At 45.7% G+C, this 22,182-nt stretch overlaps 1 protein-coding gene across 1 annotated transcript in view; it reads left to right on the forward strand.

The window, feature by feature from the left end:
- The window catches only part of met (MET proto-oncogene, receptor tyrosine kinase), a 96,356-nt gene that overhangs the window by 33,747 nt on the left and 40,427 nt on the right, over positions 1–22,182 (forward strand). Inside the window, exons 6-11 of the mRNA XM_083762396.1 lie at positions 1,409–1,585; positions 6,419–6,576; positions 7,511–7,625; positions 9,956–10,092; positions 10,555–10,719; positions 11,708–11,807. Of these exons, the coding sequence (XP_083618522.1) occupies positions 1,409–1,585; positions 6,419–6,576; positions 7,511–7,625; positions 9,956–10,092; positions 10,555–10,719; positions 11,708–11,807 (852 nt within the window). The remainder of the gene's footprint in view (positions 1–1,408; positions 1,586–6,418; positions 6,577–7,510; positions 7,626–9,955; positions 10,093–10,554; positions 10,720–11,707; positions 11,808–22,182) is intronic.

Genomic DNA, 22,182 nt, shown 5'->3' on the forward strand with positions numbered 1-22,182 from the left:
AATAGGCTCTCTTGCACAAAACATAAACTCTCTCTCTCTCGCACGCACACGCGTGTGCACAGTGTAAGATATAGTAGGATTAAGGATGTAGGTCATTGAGACAGACACACCCTCTCAGATAATAAATATACGTTTCAACATGAATGCACAATGACACACTCTGTATGAATAATGCCACATAATAACAAAAGCACGCGCACGCACACACGCGCGCGCACACATGCGTGCACGCGCACACACAATACACACAGTACACACAGAGTGTATTTCGGAGCATTCTTGGCATTAGTGGAATAATTAGAAAAGCAGTCCCTCACTGGCACCGAGTCACAATGCTGGACGTGGAGCCGTGCCAGCAGATACTTTCACACAATTATGTCCTGCAGGTTTAACGTCACCGCGCTCTAAACTGGCCACACAAAAGATCACGTTCCCGCTCTTTGTCCCAGTGGAAAGATACCAAAGAGCACGTACTGTAACGTCCATTTGAAACATTTCCTTGAGGGTAAGTAGCCTTGCCGAGCCATGAGGCCCATAGGGCAGGAGCCTATCTCCTGTTTCTGTAGCGTGAGGCAGCTTGATGTGCAAGTACACCCCCTGGACATCACGCTAGTATGTCGCAGGGACTTATACCCCCAATCCAACCCTTGATGCTGAGTGTCAAGCAGGGAGGGATTGGGTCCCATTTTTTCTTTTTTGTCTTTGGTATGACCCGGCCGGGGATTGAACCCCCGACCTCCCAGTCTTGGGGCGGACACTCTAACCACAAGGCCACTTGAGGTAAAGCATATATGAAGACATATACACAGAATAGCAGAATATATGCAAAATACATCAAACCAGAGATGTATTGCTAAATATAGCCAGGCAATATATAACAGGCAATATTAATAACGTGATATTAATGAGCGATTTGAGTTTTTCCAGGTGGATATGAACAAGGTTCAAGGTTGTACTTTATTGTTACATCTTGTGTACAGTTACATAAAAGTAAAACTTTGTTTGTTTGTATTTTGTACTATATGTATTCTTTCATATTATACAGTGTATAATGTACATACATTTTAGAGATAACATCCTATGACCACTTTAGACAAGGTTCATCAAAGACGTTTCATTGAAACGTACAAACCGTATTTGTAATCATTTCTATATATTCTTTGCAGTCATGTTGGGCGCAACTCTGTCAACATAATTCCGACACAGGTTGTGCACGGGACTCTCTTTTTTGCCGAGCACGCTTGTTGTGAAAAATGTATACCTAAACCTAACCTCTAAAACAAGCGCCCGATCAGCGACCATCGACTCCCAGGCTCAGCAAAAAAGGTAGTCCCTGTTGTGCACACACACGCTCAAGGTGTGTGTGTGAGTGCTGACCCCACTCCCCTCCCCCCCCCCCCCCCCCCAGATCACCAAGGTGCCTCTGATTGGCCCCGGCTGTGGTCAGCTGATGAGCTGTACGTCGTGCCTGCTGTCGTCGGGGGTGACGGGATGCGGCTGGTGTGACGGACGCTGTACGCGGTCCCCGCAGTGCCCCGCCCACTCCACCTGGACCCAGGACCACTGCGCCCCCGTCATCACCAAGGTAGACCTGACTGGCCTATAAGAGCCAGGCTTTTATTTTTGTTCGCATTTGGCCCATGCCATTGGAAACTCTGGCATTGGAAGTTGGAGTCAACATACAGGCAGGGAAAGGTTATCTCCAAGGTAGCCTCGGAAACCCAGACGTTTTTATTTCCAGGGAGAGAAAAAAAAAGTCTGGAACCGAGTCCAATTCAATTCGGCATAGCGTAGCGCAAACATCGATCACTCTCTGCTGATTTCTGATCGTCTGCACCTTTGTTAAATTGACGCACACCCGTACACACACACACACTCCTCTCTCTCTCTCTGTCGCTCTAATGAATTACCGGTAGTCTCATGTCGCGCAGCTGTGTCTAGATTCTCCCGGTGGATCCTGCCGGGAGCTGCCTATGCCATAGAAAGCATAGGTGGACCCCAGGCTATCTCCAAGGTAACCACCAGTGTTGATTTCGTCGATTACTACTGTGACGAAAATTGTTCGTCGACTACCTTTTTTCACTGACAAAAACTACATAAAACTAAGCAATGATGACTAAAACTATGACTACATACTGTACGTACTGTCAGTTTTGACAACAAATAAAAACTAAAAAAAATCCAGAATAAGTCATTTTACACTTTGTTGCATGCTGAAAATAGCAGATCTATGATCTCTACGCGTTTGTGGAAACATTCCGGTTGACTGAAATATGACTAAAACTAAATGAAAACTATTCAAGAGACTATGACTAAAACTAAAATAGAAATTTGCTGCCAAAAACAATACTGGTATAACCGCCCAGCATGTGATGGTGGCTATGGTTGTTAATGTTGACAATTGCTTCATTAATTGATGACAAGTGATTATATGAGTATCGCATATATATTATAGGTGATACTGGTATGGTGGTGCACATACTGTAATGACAGTGGAAATGAGCTTTGGAGACGTTTTTTGTGTGAACGGTTACAGCAGTGGTTCTCAACCAGCGGTCCTTGAGGGGGTTCCGGGTGGTCCCTGCAGCTAAATGATGGAGAGTTGGTAACCAAATGGACCCTTATAGATCTTTAACTCTTGATGATTAACAATAATTAAACTCTTGAGAGCATACAATGGGTTTCATTTTACGCTCTCAAGGGTTAAATCATTGTTATACATCTGCATCAGTTAATTTACAATAAAGTCTCCACAATTGAGTGAATGTAGGAGAATTGTTATTTGCGACCAAGGTTTGTTTGCCTGTTATCTCTCCCATGGTAACGGCCACAACACAATATCTTTCAAATGTTGGTCCGTGGCTCAAATGCTGAATAAATGATGGACCTTGATATGAAAAGGCTTTAAAACAGTTAACAGTTACAGTAGGCTATATGTGTGTTTTTTTTTTACTTGAAATCTATTCTATCCTATCATTTTGGTCAGTAGTGCTCTGGGTGCTTTTGTTTAAGCATTTGAACTGGTTTTATAGTGGCATTCTGCTATTCAGCGCCACGCCGCCCCCAGCTGTGAGCCTCCGTTGGCTGTATATAAAGATGTTTCTTTTCCTTCTTCTGGCCTTTATTGCTGCTCCACACGTCATCACATGCTCTCTGTTTTACAGAGCACAGCAGAGAGAGCACCACCGTATAGACTACTGTTACAATGGAATGCTTTAACTGTGTGACAAAAAGGCAGCTTTAAACCTGGATTGGGCAATGTGGGGTTTAGTGGTATACCATTAGATGGGTTGTTCTTTTTTGTGGCTTTCGCCTTTATTTTATATTTTTTTATGGAGGGACAGACAGTAGGCTGACAGGAAATGGAGGAGAGAGATGGAGGGGAAGACATGCAGTAAAGGCCGTCTGGATCTGGAGTCGAACCCGCGGCACACTGCCAGACTGGATTACCAGCCAAGGTGCCTGGACCGCTGAGCCACGGCCCAGGCCTGGGTTGTTCTTTTTATGCAAAAAAAAAAAGAAGGAAGGCATTTCGGGGGGAAACTTGATACTTAGCAGGTCATCCACATACTTGAATGTATGCATGTAAACACTAGATGTTTTTGAGCTCCTTGAAAAAAGCCCCTGACAGGTGACAGGAACAGGTGATGCAAATAAACGTTGCACAGCAACTGCACAGGAGCAGTAAAGAAATGTACCCTTAGTTGTTTGTATAGGGAAGCCACTGAAAATACTCCTGCTCTGGACGCTGGTGGCGTGTAGTGTTCTCTTCTCCGCGGCATCAGTGCCCATACCCTGGGTGGGGTTGGCCAAAGGGCCTTTCTGTGTGGAGTTTGTATGTTCTCCCCGTGTCCCCTAGGGTAGGTACCCTACCTGCAGTAATAAGTAAGTAAGTAAGTGAAACATGCAGTAATCCTGGTCCCTAAACTACCTCCCCCTTCCACGCGCTACGAAACTCTCCCCCTGTCAGGTGAAAAGAAGTGGCTTGGACTCCTCATGCAGTGAAGGAAGTATGAGGTCAGTCTGTTGTTCTCCCCAGGTTGTCAGAGGGAGTGTAGAGCCCAGCATTACATTAGATAATTGACACGGGTGAAGAAATGGGGTTACAAAATCGTTGAATAATTCTTTTTGAGAAAAACAAATGACTCATCCGTGGATTCCGCGCATGCGGTTTGTATTCAGTATTTTAGCTGTGACGTGAGCGCCCCCTCCTGAGATACTTCCGGGTCCTACTTTTGTGTCGCTTTTGTGTCCCCATGGAGTTATACTGTGACGCTCCGTCGGACTAAATCTGAGACGAAAACAACCACGAAAGTCTAATTTTACCGCTTTCCTCGCAACAACAAAGCTGCGCTGCTCTCCCAAATCTGGCTGTGACAGGCCGTCTTCCCCACATGGAATACTATCGCCATTTTATTTTATTGTGTCAACTAAATCCTCATTAATGCAAACTAGATTCAACATACTCAAGCCTGCACACATTCTAAATATCCCCCGAAATATTTTACAGAGCAAATGGACTGTTGCCACCTTCAATAATAATGATAATAATAGTCTTTATTGTCTCCACTCCACATCATATATTTTTTGTTGTCATGGACACTTGTACAAAACATTAATAATTCTACTCGAGTTGGAAGCATTAAGACCCATTTTAACCCTCTATGGCTTCCTTTCTGAAAAATAACGTCAATTTAAAAAGATTCACGCGTTTAGATATTCTATTTACAATGAGATGCGGACGGGAGCTGGTGCCACTTGGACCCGGACGTAACGTAGCACTACAAAATGACGTCGGACTTAAATACTGAATAGGGTTAGCCATAGGGTACCCATCACCACATCATCAACACAAACAACAGAGCTGTCTACATTATGAAGACAGCTCAGCCAGACAGCTCCGGACTGTGAATTCTGCACAGCGTATACACAACAGGACAGGCCAGGACACACAGTATATCAACAGCTGTCCTCCTGGACCTTTTTATGAGGTGCGCATTATTAAACAGAGCTCTGCTGCATTTCACGAGTCACGACAGCAGTTATACGCTGCTCATGCAGAACGTGTTGCAGTGTCGCTGTCGTCACCCCCCCCCCCCCTCCCCCCCAGGCGTCCTCTCCAGTCACGCCACTATACTTTAAACAAGACATTGGTCTCTACTTTGAAGGAGGATAACTGGCACGCAGTGTTGGAAAGTAACTCTTAAACAGTATTATTATTACTTATTATTTAAAAATAATAATATAGTTACCTTACTTTTTAACTCCCTGCCAAAAGTACTTTACTTTTTTTTCTCTCGTCCCCAGTAATTGCATCTTTTGTCCCCAAAAGTCATACTTTCTGTATAGGTTTGAAGTTTAGGACATTCTACAAATCTGCATAAACAGTACTTTCACTTGTAACAGATTATTTCTATAATGCAGTGTGCTAAAGAAATCTTTCGGTGAGCACTTATAACACAGTTAACCAAAATAATGAGACAGACACAATTCAGACGTGTGTTGGTACTTTTACTTAAGTAAGTGAGTTTACTTTTTGCACCACTGCTTAAACACGACATTGGCCTCTACTTTAAAGGCTTTAAATGACTGTCCTGCTTGACCAGTATAACTACGCAGTGCGGCGTTTTGTTTTCTTATATAGGCGCTATAATTGCCAGCCAGTTTCCGCTGACAGTGTGAAAGTTTGTCTAATGCTATAGTGCATCATTACAGCCACATTGAATCGCCCAAACTATTTCATTTGGAGAGTCGCACGGATCCATAGCTTGTGAATAATACATACAGTAATAACAGCCAGCGTTCCGGTGATGGGTTGTCCCTGTAGTTCCAATCGAAGTAGCACTCGACAAACACACACATTGTCAAAATGCAGGTGATTATTTAACTTAATGACAACCATTGCCAAACACCTGTGACATTTTTACGTGCTACTGTATTGTAAGACATCGCCTTTAGAGATACTGAAAATATTGATTCCCTGCATGCCACTGACTGTACATTGTATTAGCATCTCTATTCAATTCATAACAGCCCATTTTACAATCATTACCTTTTTAGTTTTTTTTAACCACTGTTCAGGGGAGATATCGACTGCCAATGCATTAGTTTAACGCCCGGGATTCGAACTCGGGACTCCCGTGTGAAAGTCCAACATCTTAACCACTAGACCAAAGGGATATCCCTCTGGACCGGGGGAGATATTAGAGTTTTGAGGCCATCAGGCAGAGGCTCTGAGCCACTCTGCTACATTAGCATTAGTGAAAATAGGGTGGGAAATGCATAGATAGGCCACAACCTTTAAAATAACAGAACTACAACCCGCACAACAACGTGTCATGCTGCGACGTGTTGTGAGCTTGTAGATCGGCTATTTTTGCAACTCAACCTATAAAGCCGTGTGCTGGTTGTCGTCCAGGTCTCTCCGGCCAGCGCGCCGCTAAAGGGAAACACGGTGGTGACGGTGTGCGGACGCAACTTCGGCTTCAACAAGACGGAGAGCTTCAAGTCCTCGCTGGTTGCGGTGGAGGTGGGCGGGGTCGTCTGCAAACTGTCCCGACAAGACAATGTCAACAGGTGAGGGAAGAAGATGTGTGTGTGTGTGTGTGTGTGTGTGTGTGTGTGTGTGTGTGTGTGTGTGTGGGTGTGTGTGTGTGTGTGTGTGTGTTGTGTGTGTGTGTGTGTGTGTGTGTGCGCGCGCGATTGTGTACATGCCTGAGTACATGCATGTACGTCTGCATGCATTCATTCATGTATATCGGTGTGTATAGATAGTTTATGCATGCACAATATACTGTATGTCTGCTTGCCTGTAAGTGCGCGTGTGAGCAAACATATGCATGCTTGCGTACTACACATTAATGTATTAATGTACAGCACTGGGCAGCTACCAGATGAATGAGCTAGCCTAGAACAGTTAGTGTTCACTAGGGTCACAGAGAGGCTTATATTATAATAATGATTGTTCTGTTGAAGGAAGAATGTTAAGACCCTCTCTCTATCTCGCTGTGAACAGGAGCTGTGCATGAGCTCCGATCACGTACCACACATGACTCCCCTAATTGTTAAACTGCTGCAGAAATCGCTTGCGTCCAGACTTTCCACTCCTCCCCACCCCACCCGCTCCAGTCCAGTCCAGTGTGTGGCCTTGCAGTTTGAATTCAAAAGCCCCCATCATTGCCTATAAACGAGTCCCCCCCCCTCCCTCCCCTATCATAGTCCTCTCATTGTTTACATGTTTGAACCCACCCCCACCACGGCCCGAAGATTGCCTCCTTGTGCCTTTTTCTGCTGTGTAGTAGCTTTGTAGCATAGTAGCTTATCATTGAATTAGGCTTAAATGGTTAGATTGCGGGCGGCGGCAGAGCATAATGGCTGATCTGTGTGTGTGTGTGCGTGTGTGTGTGTGTGTGTGTGTGTGTGTGTGTGTGTGTGTGTGTGTGTGTGTGTGTGTGTGTGTGTGTGTGTGTGCGTGTGTGTGTGTGTGTGCGTACGTGCGTGCGCGCGCTAGGTGGACTGAGCTGCATTGTTCTCCGGTGCCCAGTGGGAACTTCACCCCGTCGGGGGGCATGGTCAAGGTGACCAGTGGTCACAAGGTGGCCCAGATGGACGGATTCTCCTTCGTGGTGAGAAGAACCGACGAGGGCATGAAGATAATGTTCAAGTGTCTCGTCTCATTGCACGTTCGTGTTGAGTCAACGTTGGGGTCAATCCCATGCTATAGTCTCTCTCGTGTGGCCAGACTGTTGCCTCTCTGTCACACAGTCTCTGGAGCAACGGAAGCTCTATCATCATGAGTAAAATATGAAGCGGAAGTGGAGCCTCCTCCCCACTTCCATTTCGTCATTACAGTCACGCACATTTATCCTAATATAAATAGAAATCATCTAAGCATGCATAGCTTGTTTGTCTTGTCTTGTTGTTTTTTTGTTATAGTTCTTCTATTTATAGTGACTCATAGACTATATGTGACAACCAGGTATAGTCTGGTGACCACCAGAGAGACGGGTGACAGCCGGAATGTAGACGGCAACCGGGTGAGCAGTATGGGTTAGCACCCCAGCCTGTGTCCTCCGTGAGGAGGAAGCCCAACAACCCTCGGTGAGGCCTTTAGGAGGGCCATGCAAGCGGAACCGCAGTACCATGACTCTGCAGAACCATTGCCCACCACTCCTGAATGAACTGTCTGGTGCTGGGACTCTGGTGCAACGCACAGGTCCTCGCTCTGGTGAGAGCAGGAGTGGACCTGGTGAGACGTAGGAGGGGCCCGGACAGGAGACAACCCACAGAGCCTAGTCCCTCCATGTGCCAGAAGTGTACCACTACCTCCCAGCCCTGGCAGAGTAGTTCTGGAGTAGTTTCAACGGATTGTGTGCCCCTGGTTTTTCCCTAATGGGACTGATCGAGGGTAGCTACTGGGACGTAAGTCGGGACTTGATCACTCCCGGCTGGGTCGCCTGAGTGAGGGGTATGATGTTGCGAGACCCGAAACCCCGTTGACCTCAGGATACATCACTGAGGATACGTCCCAGGTGCATCCATGCGATGTTTTCTTTTGTTGTTATAGTTGCTTAGCAGAAAAGGAAATAAAAAAAATAAAATTTAAAGATATTTTAAAATATATTGTCGTGAACAGATTTCGGGAGGTGTAGTACCAGAGTCTTTATGGCATTCAGGAGGTGTAGTACCAGAGTCTATATAGCATTCAGGAGGTGTAGTACCAGAGTCTATATAGCATTCAGGAGGTGTAGTACCAGAGTCTATATAGCATTCAGGAGGTGTAGTACCAGAGTCTATATAGCATTCAGGAGGCGTAGTACCAGAGTCTTTATAGCATTCAGGAGGTGTAGTACCAGAGTCTATATAGCATTCAGGAGGCGTAGTACCAGAGTCTATATAGCATTCAGGAGGTGTAGTACCAGAGTCTTTATAGCATTCAGGAGGTGTAGTACCAGAGTCTATATAGCATTCAGGAGGTGTAGTAACAGAGTCTATATAGCATTCAGGAGGTGTAGTACCAGAGTCTATATAGCATTCAGGAGGTGTAGTACCAGAGTCTTTATAGCATTCAGGAGGTGTAGTACCAGAGTCTTTATAGCATTCAGGAGGTGTAGTACCAGAGTCTATATAGCATTCAGGAGGTGTAGTACCAGAGTCTTTATAGCATTCAGGAGGTGTAGTACCAGAGTCTATATAGCATTCAGGAGGTGTAGTACCAGAGTCTATATAGCATTCAGGAGGTGTAGTACCAGAGTCTATATAGCATTCAGGAGGTGTAGTACCAGAGTCTATATAGCATTCAGGAGATTGTGGAATAGTTGTCTGGCTACGCGAGACTAATCCCATGCCTATCAAAATGGGCTCGTGCACATTCTGCCCACTCTATCGATGGGATTTTAACTGAGGGCTCCAAGAGTTGTCACTCAACACATAGATGATAGTTTCAGTTACAGTTTCAGGACAGCAGAAAAGGGCAAAGTACACACACTTACAAAGAGGACGTTGTCTAGGCCTGTTCTACAATGTTTTGTGACTTGGAGAACAGATTTTTAAATGTGATTTATTTATTTTGCTGTGTGCACATTTAAACTTTAAAGCCCGGAGGTAATCACATGTGACTGTTCTGTACATTTATTTGTGTCCCAAACGGTCCAATTAACCCATTTTGGGCGGGAACCCCATTTGGTGTTTAAGCATATGTTGTACTTTAGCTATAGAAAAATAGCAGATCTACAAGCTCATCGGTTTTTCTAAAATAGCAGACCTACAAGCTCGTAGCGCCACTCGTTGGCGCGCTGCGAGCTTGTAGGTCTGCTATTTTAGAAAAACCGAAGAACGACTGACATAGAAACATAGCTTTTTCAGAAAACTGTCATTTTCAAACAGACATTTTTAGAATCTGATCTCAGTTAAACTAGATGAGTTGAGGGTAACTGGAACATCTGACCCCATGCAGGACCCCGTCATCAAGGAGATCTTTCCTGAGTTTGGCCCAAAGTCTGGCGGTACCATGCTGACCATCAGAGGAGCTCACCTGGACACCGGCAACAGGAGGGAGGTGACCCTGGGCAAGAAGACCTGCACCATCCTGAGGTCAGTCCTAGTCCATAGTCCCTTGATCGATGCGTCCATCATGTGTTAGACAGTTTTATATTGGAATATCTAGCATTTCTAACCGTCTGTGTCCATATTCAGCACCACGGTGTATACTGTAGAGAGTGGAGATTGAACAAGGGAATAGAGGGGAGGGGTTCATACAGATGATAACAAAGGTCTCTCCAGACAGAATCAAACGGGGGACATTGGAGATACCCCATCATGTCACTCTCCTGTTCCTTGTTGCTCTCTTATTCTCTGTCTCTGATGTTTTCTCTCACACCTTTCTCTTGCCTTCTGTCCTTATTTTTGAGTGGTGTAAGTGCAACCACTCCTATAGACAGCTGTGTGTGTGTGTGTGTGTGTGTGTGTGTGTGTGTGTGTGTGTGTGTGTGTGTGTGTGTGTGTGTGTGTGTCCGAGTACGAAAATAGCGTTATAGCCTGTCTGTCTCTCCTCAGTGTGACGTCCTCCATGCTGACCTGTAAGACCCCTGACCAAGCGGACCCCTCCAGCGTGCCTGTGACGCTGACGGTGGACTCAGTGGAACGCCACGCCCCCAACCCCTTCACCTACAACGAGGACCCGGTCATCAACACCATCCAGCCCCTACGCTCCTTCATCAGGTCAGTACAAACACATGACATGTATTTGGGAAATGTATAGTTTGGGCTCGCAAAATATTTTGAGTTTTGTTGTTGTTGTTGTACAGTTGTTCTTGCCTTATGCTGCAGTATACTATACTGGCTCTCTGTGTCCTGTTGTAAACAAGCAGCAATGCCTGAAACAGAGAGAAAGAAAGAAAAAAAGAAAGTTATTGTAATGTGTAAAATGGATGCATTTATATAGCGCTTTTATCCAAAGAGCTTTACATAAGATTACATTCACCCATTCACACCCATTCATACACCGATGGAGCGCTTAACATACAGTATGATTACATTCACCCAATGGCCATTCACACACACGTTCATACACAGATGGCGGAGGAAACCATGCAAGGCACCAACCTGCACACCGGGAGCCTATTTGGGGTTCAGCGTCTTGCTCAAGGACACTTCAACACTAACTCTGGGGGAGCATACTGTACCATATTGTGCTCCCAGACTGAGTAGTTTTCAGGAGGCCACCTGGTCCTCCAGATGTACAGTAAGAGTTATTATTGAGAACAGTCCTCAAGATTAAATCCCGTAATAGAAGGAAAATGAAGAGCCGTGCTGAAAATGTAATCATTAGGTGAGCCAGTCATAATCAGGGCAAGGGAGTGTAAATGTGGGGGGAGGAAAAATAGCAATAGCTACAAGGTTGAGTGCAGACGTCTGACTGTGCAAACAGACTCAGAAAAAGAGATGTAGACCAATTTGCTTCATCTCCGAGGACGTCAAATCGAGAGAAATGAAAGCAGTGGGACTTGGAGCGAGAATAATAACCGGGCGAACAGGGACACATTATCGTTCTCGTTTTACGGCGAGCGGAAACGCGCGTGGGAGGTGACGAGTGGCCGCGCTAACACCGCTAACGCTAACTGCAGGTGCTTCCCACTGGGCATATTTATATTCCTTGTCTGATTCTAACGCTAACCGACAGAGCTTCCTTCCGTTCTCGTCTCTTTAGCGGAGGCTGCACGGTGTCGGCTCACGGCTTCTTCCTCCAGTCCGGCCTCCAGCCCCAGATGGTCCTCACCACCACGCACCACGACCAGGAGTTCCAAGTGGTGAGTTCATTGCGCAGACGACTGCACAGAAATGAACCAATGCATTGGTGAGGGTTTCACGCCAAAAGGACGTACATACATGTTGCATGCGCAGATGACTGCACAGAAATGAACCAATGCATTGGCGAGGGTTTCACTCCCAAAAGGACGTACATGCTGCATGCGCAGACGACTGCACAGAAATGAACCAATGCATTGGCGAGGTTTCACTCCAAAACGAACGGACGTACATGTGTGCTGCATCTGTGAAAAGTGCTCCCAGCTGCTCATAATAGCGTTGTCATAGCCACCATTGACAACTACTCATGGATTGATGATCGATATAACATAGTTTAAGTGGTTAACAAAGAAAAGTGAACCGCACATAATTGACGAAACCATAACACTTTTAACAGGCCTGATCCTAGTAGTAGTTTATAGATCTTGAACGATGTGCTGCCGCAGCTAAAGATATCTCCCCCCAGCCCCCCCCCCCCCCCCCAGACCGGTTGTATTGCATGTACTTCTCGGCCCCCGTCACCCAGCGTGGTATTGTCATTAGAAGCATAAAGACTCCCGAAAAAAAACATCTGAATAAAGGGCATGTGATAATGGAAACGAGAGAGAAAATGCTAGACAAGCAGAGAACCGAAAGGAAATGGAAAATCCACACGCGCTTTGGAGAGCCATCTCATCACCTCTGACTCAACACAACGATGAATGAAGACGGTGGGATACTCTGCCTCCGCACACATTCTGCAGACTTTATCGCTTGTTGTCGGTCGGGCTGAGATCTTAAAGCCCCCCGGGGGGGCCGTGAAATCACTCGACACGTCCGAGATGAGTAGAGGAATACAAGTTTAGTAGTATATCGAAATGACACACACCTACATGCAGGAAGTTGTCAAGGACCGACTCTTGGCCTTGAGAGCCGGTATAGTATAGGCCCTGAGGCCTTTTTAAACTATCCAGCCAAGAGGTCTCTCTCTCTCTGCCGTTCACCAGGGGGTCTTAAATGGAAGCATCCATAGATTCAAGGTCTTAAAATACAGCTTTTACAACTTTAACCCTGGTGTATTTGTATTGAACACGTCAAAAGTTCAATAGTTCCATAGTTCATAGACCAAACATTTTCAAAACATAAATTATATAAGATATTAAAATATCTTAAAAAGAAATCGGCTGATCTACAAGTCGCATAACAAAAGCAGTCAGATCTACATGTTGTAGATCTGATATTCTTTTGCCATTAGTTGTCATACCGTGGAGTATAAAGGGCTTCCGTGGTGAACTCATAAAACCTGAGGTGTGATTTCACTATGCCTGTATTGTTTCTGCGTACTTCTTAGTCGAGAAATGAGCCTTGTCACCTGCACCTTTTATTCGGAATTTGATGTGTACTGTGGATTACCTACTGTATGTGATGAAGGTGCAGGTCTTAATTCTACTTGAATCAAAAGGTTTAAAATAGTCATGATGAATTATACCTGCTCAGACCCGCTCTGCTTGCACAAGGTCAAGCCCTGTGATTACAGGTATTATGTGGGAAGGGATGAATGCAGAAATATCATTGTTAGATCCAGCACGCATAACCTAATAATTCAAAGATTCAAAGGCTTTATTCACCACATGCTCAGGCATGCTATGTGCAGCAGTCAGATGTTGCAGCAATACAGCATAACAGTTACGTTGTTATGGAATAGTTAAAGGAATACAGTCTGCAACACTGTTAGTGTTTATTTCTCATCTCCACTTGTTTATTGCTTCAACGTTTCGATTGATTAGATATCTTTTGGGGGGCTTTTTCTGCCTATATTTGTTAGTGTAACACTACAGTAAGCTGACATAAAATGGGGAGACAGAGATGGGGAGCGACATGCAGCAAAGGTCGTCAGGATCGGGATTCGAACCCGCGACACTACATACACCACCTTTTTTCTTTTCTTTTTTAACCCTGGTGGCACCTGCAGGGGAAAAAAAAGAACATTTTCCAAACAAACTGACCCCACTTTGTTACGCTTTTTTTTACGAGGTGCTCAGATAACTATCTCCCATCTCAGGTTTCATCATCACGCGTCTTTGAAAGTGACCAGTTGGGAGCCAGGTTCGATTTTCTGGGGTGGTGCCTTTGATATCCCCCCCCTCCCCTCTGTCTGGCCATGCATTTCTATCCCCCCAATGTCTAGCCATGCGTTTCTATCACCGGTGTGGACATGGTTTATCCCTGCCTGCCTCTGGTCAGACTGAATTAAATGCACACATTTTCCTTTTGGTAAGAGTAGAGTTGTCCTGGTATATTTGATCAATGATCATGACACACATTGTGAGCTTGTAGATCGCCTATTGTCGCCTTCGTCGTACCAAGAAGCATATTGGGCTTCTTAAGTGATCCCCCAGGGGGAGAGAGGGCTCTCTCCACTGAGACATGTTTTCTGTTTTCTTGTGTTGTGACTTTTTGAAGTCAGTCACAACAAGCAGTCATTTGCACACACACACACACACACACACACACACACACACACACACACACACACACACACACACACACACACACACACACACACACACACACACACACACACACACACACACACACACACACACACACAACTTCAACTTGGTTGAACTTGTTTGTGTTTTGGGGAGGAGGAGGTGAGAAGTGAACACAGAACAGGCTGTGCAGATGCTATCTGTCGTACCTGGTCAGGACTGGAGTCAGGAGTCAGGACCCCCCTCTGAAGATTACACCCCTCAGTAAACATGTAACCCCCCCCCTCCACAACACGCACGCACTCATGCAAACACACACAAACACATGCAGAGACGCTTGTGTGTCCATGCATGGGCAAATACACTCAAAAACACACAAACATACATCCACACACACATACAACGTGTGGAGACACACATGCACAGACCTGCTTGCAGACCTGCTTGCATGCATATTCACACATTCATGCTCTCTCTCTCTCTCTCTCTCTCTTAAATGCGTGCACACACAGAAAAAAAAAAAACACACACACACACCCTCTACAGGCAGCTCACTTTTCAGTGTCCTTTTCCCTGGTCATTGACCTGTGATGGGGTCAATGGTTGACGGAGCCCCAGGGAGCCCCGTAGTCTCCACACACACAGACAACAGGTCTGTAGCCCTCCTAGACGCATTGAGCTATGGCCAAAGATCACCAAACCACATACTGTAAAGATTGTTGTCTCTTAAAAAGGAATGGTAATCAGCTGACCTAAGACCTGAGGGGTTACTACACAGAAAGGACTCGTAATGTAATGAAGTAGAATAATGCTCTTGTTCTACTACTACTGTGCATGAGAGAATTATAGCTAGAATTATTTCACAAGGTTTCTTAACCACTTAAACTGCACTGAAAGCCAGGATGCGTCCGCATGTTTCTTTTCATGGCGACCAAAGGAGTAAATTAAGTTACATTCATTACATTTACCCTGACGATGTGAGAGGCAGAGACAAGGCAGAGGGAAGACTTTTTACGACCGCGGGAACCACCTGTAGGCATGACTGTACGTCAGTGTCGTCAGAATAGTAATAGTTTTTGAGCAGTTTACTTCTTAAAGACGTCTTTGTATATGCCAATGAAAGAAATAATTTGAGTAAACACTAGAAGGCAGTGTTCGTATTCAGGAAGTTGTTTGAATAGAAATTTTGATTTGCGACCCCCAACGTAACTTTGAAATGTTCAATCAGTGATTATAAGCATGACACTTCCTGTCGCTTTGATCAAGCCTTGTTTACATCAGCATTATTTTGTCCTGTTGGAGACAGATTGTCATTTCCTCAGTGGCCTTTTGTCGGCTGAGCTTTTGAAATTAGGACTGATGTCTTTGTGTGGGACAGAAACAATTACATTTTATTTAACGTCTCTTTTGAAGCACAATTGAAAAAAAATGCTTTTTTTTCACACGCGCTATACTGTAGCTGCAAATACATATTTTGAAGAGTGTGACTCTCTCTCTCGGAGGGACCGAAATGTTGCTTCATTAAATAAGAAAATACTCATGCACAGAGAAAATACACAGTGTGCGGGTGTATTCTATTGCTTTCATTGATGTCCACTGGCCTACGCACCTGTGCATACGCCTGATTTCTATATGTGTGCGAAGGTTTTCTCCTACAGAAGAGTGTGAATCTAAAATGCAGTGTTTTCCACATACATTCTACAGACTGTTCTTGCAGTTCTAGTCGCTGTAATTGATGTGATGGTGTAATCTGACCAGTCATGCTATGGTCAGATCACCAGTTCTTTCTGAGGTTTATGGACAGCAGGTGAACGATGCCAGAGGTCAGCGTCTTAGCGTGCTAGTCATGGTGCAAAACCGCTGGGTTCATAAGTTTATACACCAGGGGGGACGCATTCAGTTCACCTCCAATTCAAAACCGCTGGGTTCATAAGTTTATACACCATGAGGGACGCATTCAGTTCACCTTCAATTCAAAACCGCTGGGTTCATAAGTTTACACACCAGGGGGACGCATTCAGTTCACCTCCAATTCAAAACCGCTGGGTTCATAAGTTTATACACCATGAGGGACGCATTCAGTTCACCTTCAATTCAAAACCGCTGGGTTCATAAGTTTACACACCAGGGGGACGCATTCAGTTCACCTCCAATTCAAAACCGCTGGGTTCATAAGTTTATACACCATGAGGGACGCATTCAGTTCACCTTCAATTCAAAACCGCTGGGTTCATAAGTTTACACACCATGAGGGACGCATTCAGTTCACCTTCAATTCAAAACCGCTGGGTTCATAAGTTTACACACCAGGGGGACGCATTCAGTTCACCTCCAATTCAAAACCGCTGGGTTCATAAGTTTATACACCATGAGGGACGCATTCAGTTCACCTTCAATTCAAAACCGCTGGGTTCATAAGTTTACACACCAGGGGGACGCTTTCAGTTCACCTTCAATTCAAAACCGCTGGGTTCATAAGTTTACACACCAGGGGGACGCTTTCAGTTCACCTCCAATTCAAAACCGCTGGGTTCATAAGTTTATACACCATGAGGGACGCATTCAGTTCACCTTCAATTCAAAACCGCTGGGTTCATAAGTTTATACACCATGAGGAACGCATTCAGTTCACCTCCAATTCAAAACCGCTGGGTTCATAAGTTTATACACCATGAGGAACGCATTCAGTTCACCTCCAATTCAAAACCGCTGGGTTCATAAGTTTACACACCAGGGGGACGCTTTCAGTTCACCTTCAATTCAAAACCGCTGGGTTCATAAGTTTATACACCATGGGGGACACATTCAGTTCACCTCCAATTCAGTCCATTCACAATTTTGAAGTGGATTTGAATGAAAACCATTTCCCATGAATGGAAACTGTTATTGTTATTTTACCCAAAAAAGAGATTTCCCCTTCTAAGAAGTGGACCAAAAAATGCACTTGGGTCTCAACCAAACACTTTGAGAAGGAATTGAGAAGAGGAGGAATTTGTCGAAGCTTAAGCCATGGCACGATAACCCTGGCCTGGCTTATAGTGTTCCACTAAGATATCGATGTACCTTCTTAATTCCAGTAACAGACCGCGGAATAGGCCAGACGACAAAATAGCGAATCGTTCCACGGGGAGCGGACTCATGAGGCCTGTAATAAATAAGACTATCATTACTACTAATGATTTAGGATGCAGGGATCGCTGCCCCCGTAGTGGCCCAGCTGTCGCCTGTTAAATTCCTTACAGTAATCGGGGATGAGTTACGGCATGAGCCGAGAGAGAGGACGGCATGAGTGTCTTATTGTCTTAACCCATTTTGGGCGGGATCGCCTTTTGGTGTTAGCATTATGTTATGCTTTAGCTATTGAAAAATAGCAGATCTACAAGCTCGTAAATTGTGAAAATGTGTCGCAAATCATTGAATATATATTCTTTCAGAGCGAACGTTTTTACCTAAAATCTTTGCTTCTTGGGGGTTCCTGGAACAACATATTTACAGATGGGGTTTGGTGGCAAAATACAGATAATTCTGGGGGTCCTTGACATGAAAAAGGTTGAGCACCACTACCGCTGACTGACTGTAGAAACATGGGTCTCAAAAGGTTAACCCCGCGGGGGGAAAGGGAGAGCGTATAACGCAGCGGACATCGTCCCTGCGTGGTTCCGACCAGCAGTAACACGAGCCCGGTCTGTCACTATCCGCGAGCTGTGGTCTGTCATCCTCTCCTCTCCTCTCCTCTCCTCTCCTCTCCTCTCCTCTCCTCTCCTCTCCTCTCCTCTCCTCTCCTCTCCTCTCCTCTCCTCTCCTCTCCTCTCCTCTCCTCTCCTCTCCTCTCCTCTCCTCTCCTCCCCTCCCCTCCCCTCTCCTCTGTAGAGTTGCGGTGAATGGTGTTACATTGACAGGTCCGTGGGGAGGCCAAACCACAGAACGTCTGCTGACTTAAAGACTGAGAAAGTTCTTTGTCACAGTCTCAAGAAAATAGACAGGGCGCAAACACCGCCACACAGCAACAACACACACACACACACACACACACGCGCGCGCACACACGCACATGGATGCACAGCAACACAGGCGGACACACAGACAACCCTGCGGCCAGCCACACACACACCCACACACACACACACACACACACACATACAGACATTGCACCAAAAAGCATGTGTAAGCCTAAAGAGAGACTTGTAGATGCTCATCTTGGAGCCTCTTGCTGATTTCCTAAACAAAGCAGGTTTGCGTGGCAAAGGAAAACAGACCCTCCATTCAACAACAAGGATGATTTGGGGTCTCCACGAGGTCCGTGGCAGGGAAAAAAACACAGCTTTGACTTGATATCTCCTTCTCGGATCACCACTAAAGCCCGGGCTCAGCCAATCTCAGCTTTCCCACAAACATGAAAGAGAGTTTTTTTTTTCCTTTTCTTTTTTTTTTGTTTTACGATCCGTAGGGAAAAGCTGGCATAGTCACAAAGACAAAAGGGGGGGGGGGGTTCTGCAAAAAGAAGGAAAATGGAAGTGTGAATTTGCACATTACTACGGTCCCTTAGTACAGGCTGTGGAGTAGAATGTGAACACTGGGGTCTGTGTTGATGCTCTGGAGGCGGTGGATAGTCTGCTTTTAACGACATGAGGCTTCGCCGTATAGCGCGCCACCTGTCCTGTCAGTTCACGACTTGGCTGGTTCTGTCCGTGTCAAAGTATATCTCCTCGTCCCGAGGGACCGGCACTGGGTTTCCTATCCCTGTGGTGCCCATATCCCCCCTAGCTGACACCTGGGGGCTTCATGAGGCTCGCATCCCGCCAGGGGGACCGAGTCTCCTTAAGGCACCGCTCACTTTGCACTGGGTGTGATTTTTTTGGGAAGCTGATGAATTTCACTCCTAAATAGAAATACTGTACTTTTGACTGCGCTACACATTTCGAAGAAGAGACTCTTCTTGGCACTGAAAATTCCCAAACTATATATAAGTATGAATGAACCTCTTTAGCCCTATTTGGAATTTCCAGTCCCAATAGTCCCTTCCAACTAGAAATACAATTTGACTTACAAATTGTAAAATCTACAAAACTAATTGACACTATGGGAGCCAAACCCAGGGCAAAGCCGGGAGGGGAAAGCAGCGCACCACCGGCACCTACCTACGTAGACGCACTGCAGCGCGGCAGCTTAGCTAACAATACTGAGTGTCAATGAGTGTGGAGGGCAGCGGTCCAGGAGTCCCGGGTTGGTTGTGTTCGTCTTACACAGACATTAAATTGTAGCGCTCACTCTCGCAGTAACTGTCAAACAATTTCTGAAAATGTTCTTCGTAATTTGGACTTTTGAATACTTCAATATGTACTTGAGTAGGCTACTCAAGTACATATTAGAGTCCCCTCAAACCTTTGCCAGGCAGCAGATAAATCACTCTAAATTGGACCAGCAGTTACAGTATGTGTACAGTTATGTGGGAGCTCCATTATGACGTGCCTTTTTTCACAGGCCATAACCGTTAAACCCCCCCCCCCCACGTCCTCCAATTGGGACCTTCTGCTTCCACCGTTTGGCCGGTTCCATCATCGCCTGGCCCGACATAATATGAAGCTCTCAGCCGCTCCGCTGCCGATGTGCCGTCGTATTAGCCTATAGCGGACCTTATTGTATTTGCAGCTGCTGAACGGGCCATTCGGTTCCACTCGCCTCGCCGGCTGCAAATAAGAGGAGACGTTCGTTAAACAATGAGTCCGCCTGCTGTACTGACTGAGGTTTCCAGTAATTGACAGGATATTTTTCGTAGTGCTCTCCGGAGAGACGTTTCCTTTTCTTTTTTTTCTACTCTGCAGACTCACTCTATATAGCTGCACTCTCTCTCTCTCTCTCTCCCGTGCTATCTCTCTCTCTCCTGCACTCTCTCTTTCTCTCTCCACTCTCTCTCTCTCTCTCTCTCTCTCTCTCTCTCTCTCTCTCTCTCTCTCTCTCTCTCTCAGGGTGGGAGGTATAGGCCTAACACTCACCTGGGTCATTCTTCATTCTTCATTCTTTGTTTCCGTTCAATCCCCACCGCCGCAAGAGTTAGTCAGGGTGAATTTGATGCGTGTGTGTGTGTGTGTGTGTGTGTGTGTACAGTACACTTTCTTACGAATACATTGCTGTCGGCCTACAGGGAGCCAGGTTGTCCAGTCCTTGTAGGGCAGCTGAAACAGGAAGTTTCAGCAGCAGAGCCGCGGCTACTGCAGCTGAAACATGAAGTTTCAGCAGCAGAGCCGCGCGGAGCTACGCTGTACCGCCGTTATCAACGACACTCATGGGAGTTGGATTTCAATCAACAGGCCGGAAGCCACATATTATTGACCAGTTTGTGTATAGTTTTTTTTTTTTATGTAGTATAATAGACTTTACAGCCTTCTGTGTGTACAGAGGGTCACAGAGCACAGGAATTATAATACATTCAATGAAGCCAGAGGTTGTTGTTTTTTTTTGAGTGGTGCAAACCACTCCTATAGACAGCTATGTGTGTGGCTGGGTCTGTCTGTCCCTGGCTGTGTCCGAGCACGGAAATAGTGTTATAGCGTTTGTTCATATTCTGGGCGTTGTGAGCCTAAATATCTGCAATTTTCAGAGAGGAGATTTGGTGTGTAGAGCGAGGCATATAAAAGTAGCATGGAGCCTAGTATGAAACCCCTGGGGGGGGGGGGGACTCAGATAAATTAAGTATATATATATGGAAACAAGCCCAGGGCCTTTTGTGTTATCCTTTTAGCATAGCTTGTGAAAGTGTATTGCCGTGCTGTTTGCGACGTGTTCATAAACTAGTCAATCGATCAATCAATCAATAGGGTTTGAGGGTTTAGGTAAAGTGCCATGCTATATTGAGCGTCACTCGTTTATATGCACATTGTAATGCACATGTATTTAGTACCGCAAGCATTTAGTGTTGTGACAACCACAACATTGAAATGCCAAACATCTTCCACACGTTCAATGATAATATGCAGTGTAACATGCTATGTTAATTGTGCCTTCTGCACAAGAGCTGTTGTTATGTGTGCGTGTGTGCATGCGTGCGTGCGTGTGTGCATGCGTGCGTGCGTGTGTACTTCCGTGCGTGCGTCCGTGCGTGCATCCGTGTGTGAGTGAGTGAGCCCAGGGTATATATTTCCCAATCACACGTCTGTCTGCGTGGGTTATCGACTCAAGGACGTTTACTTTGGTAGCCCCCATAGTGTGAGGTAAGCGCGTATTATCGCGGGCTCTTTTACCACAGCGCAAACACCGGCGCCGATCTCTCCACAGCACACACAGCGTGCAGGGCTGAACTAGTTCAGTGGGCTTCCAGCTCCAGCAGCAGGTCTGCATTGAGCCTTGCAGGAATCTGCTGAATGCTGCACTTTCTGAAGGCCTGACACCCAGCGTGGATTGATGGGATATGTTGCCTTTATGCTTACTTAGTCCCCACCCCCGCAACCCTCCATAATCTATATCGCAAATTGTGCCTTGAACTCAGCCTCTGTGCTTCAGGCTACCGCTCTGCAGCACAGGGGGAATTCTACCAGAATGCAGGGGTTTCAGTGGGGCGCAGCTATTAGTGTAGATTTTCCTCTTACACAGACATTAAATTCCCATTCCGTCATTATGTGTGTCTAAGCAAATCGACATTTCTTTTTTTTTAGATGGTTTGGATGTTTGTTTGTTCTTTTCATTCATTTCCATTGGTCCTTTAGTCAGTAGAGGACCATGGAAGCCAGAACTTCCAGTGGCTTCTGGGTCTGTTGTGACCGAGAGGTTCAAACTTTAAATTACATACTGTAACGTACTGTACTGTACTGTACTGTACTGTACTGTACAGTGTAACACAATATCACTCCATTATGTCTTGAAACCCACAAACCGAGAGGCTCTACTGGCATCATGGACCTGCAGTTCAGCG

Source organism: Protomyctophum parallelum, assembly GCF_964188405.1.
Source record: "Protomyctophum parallelum genome assembly, chromosome: 4".
NCBI classification, from domain to species: domain Eukaryota; kingdom Metazoa; phylum Chordata; class Actinopteri; order Myctophiformes; family Myctophidae; genus Protomyctophum; species Protomyctophum parallelum.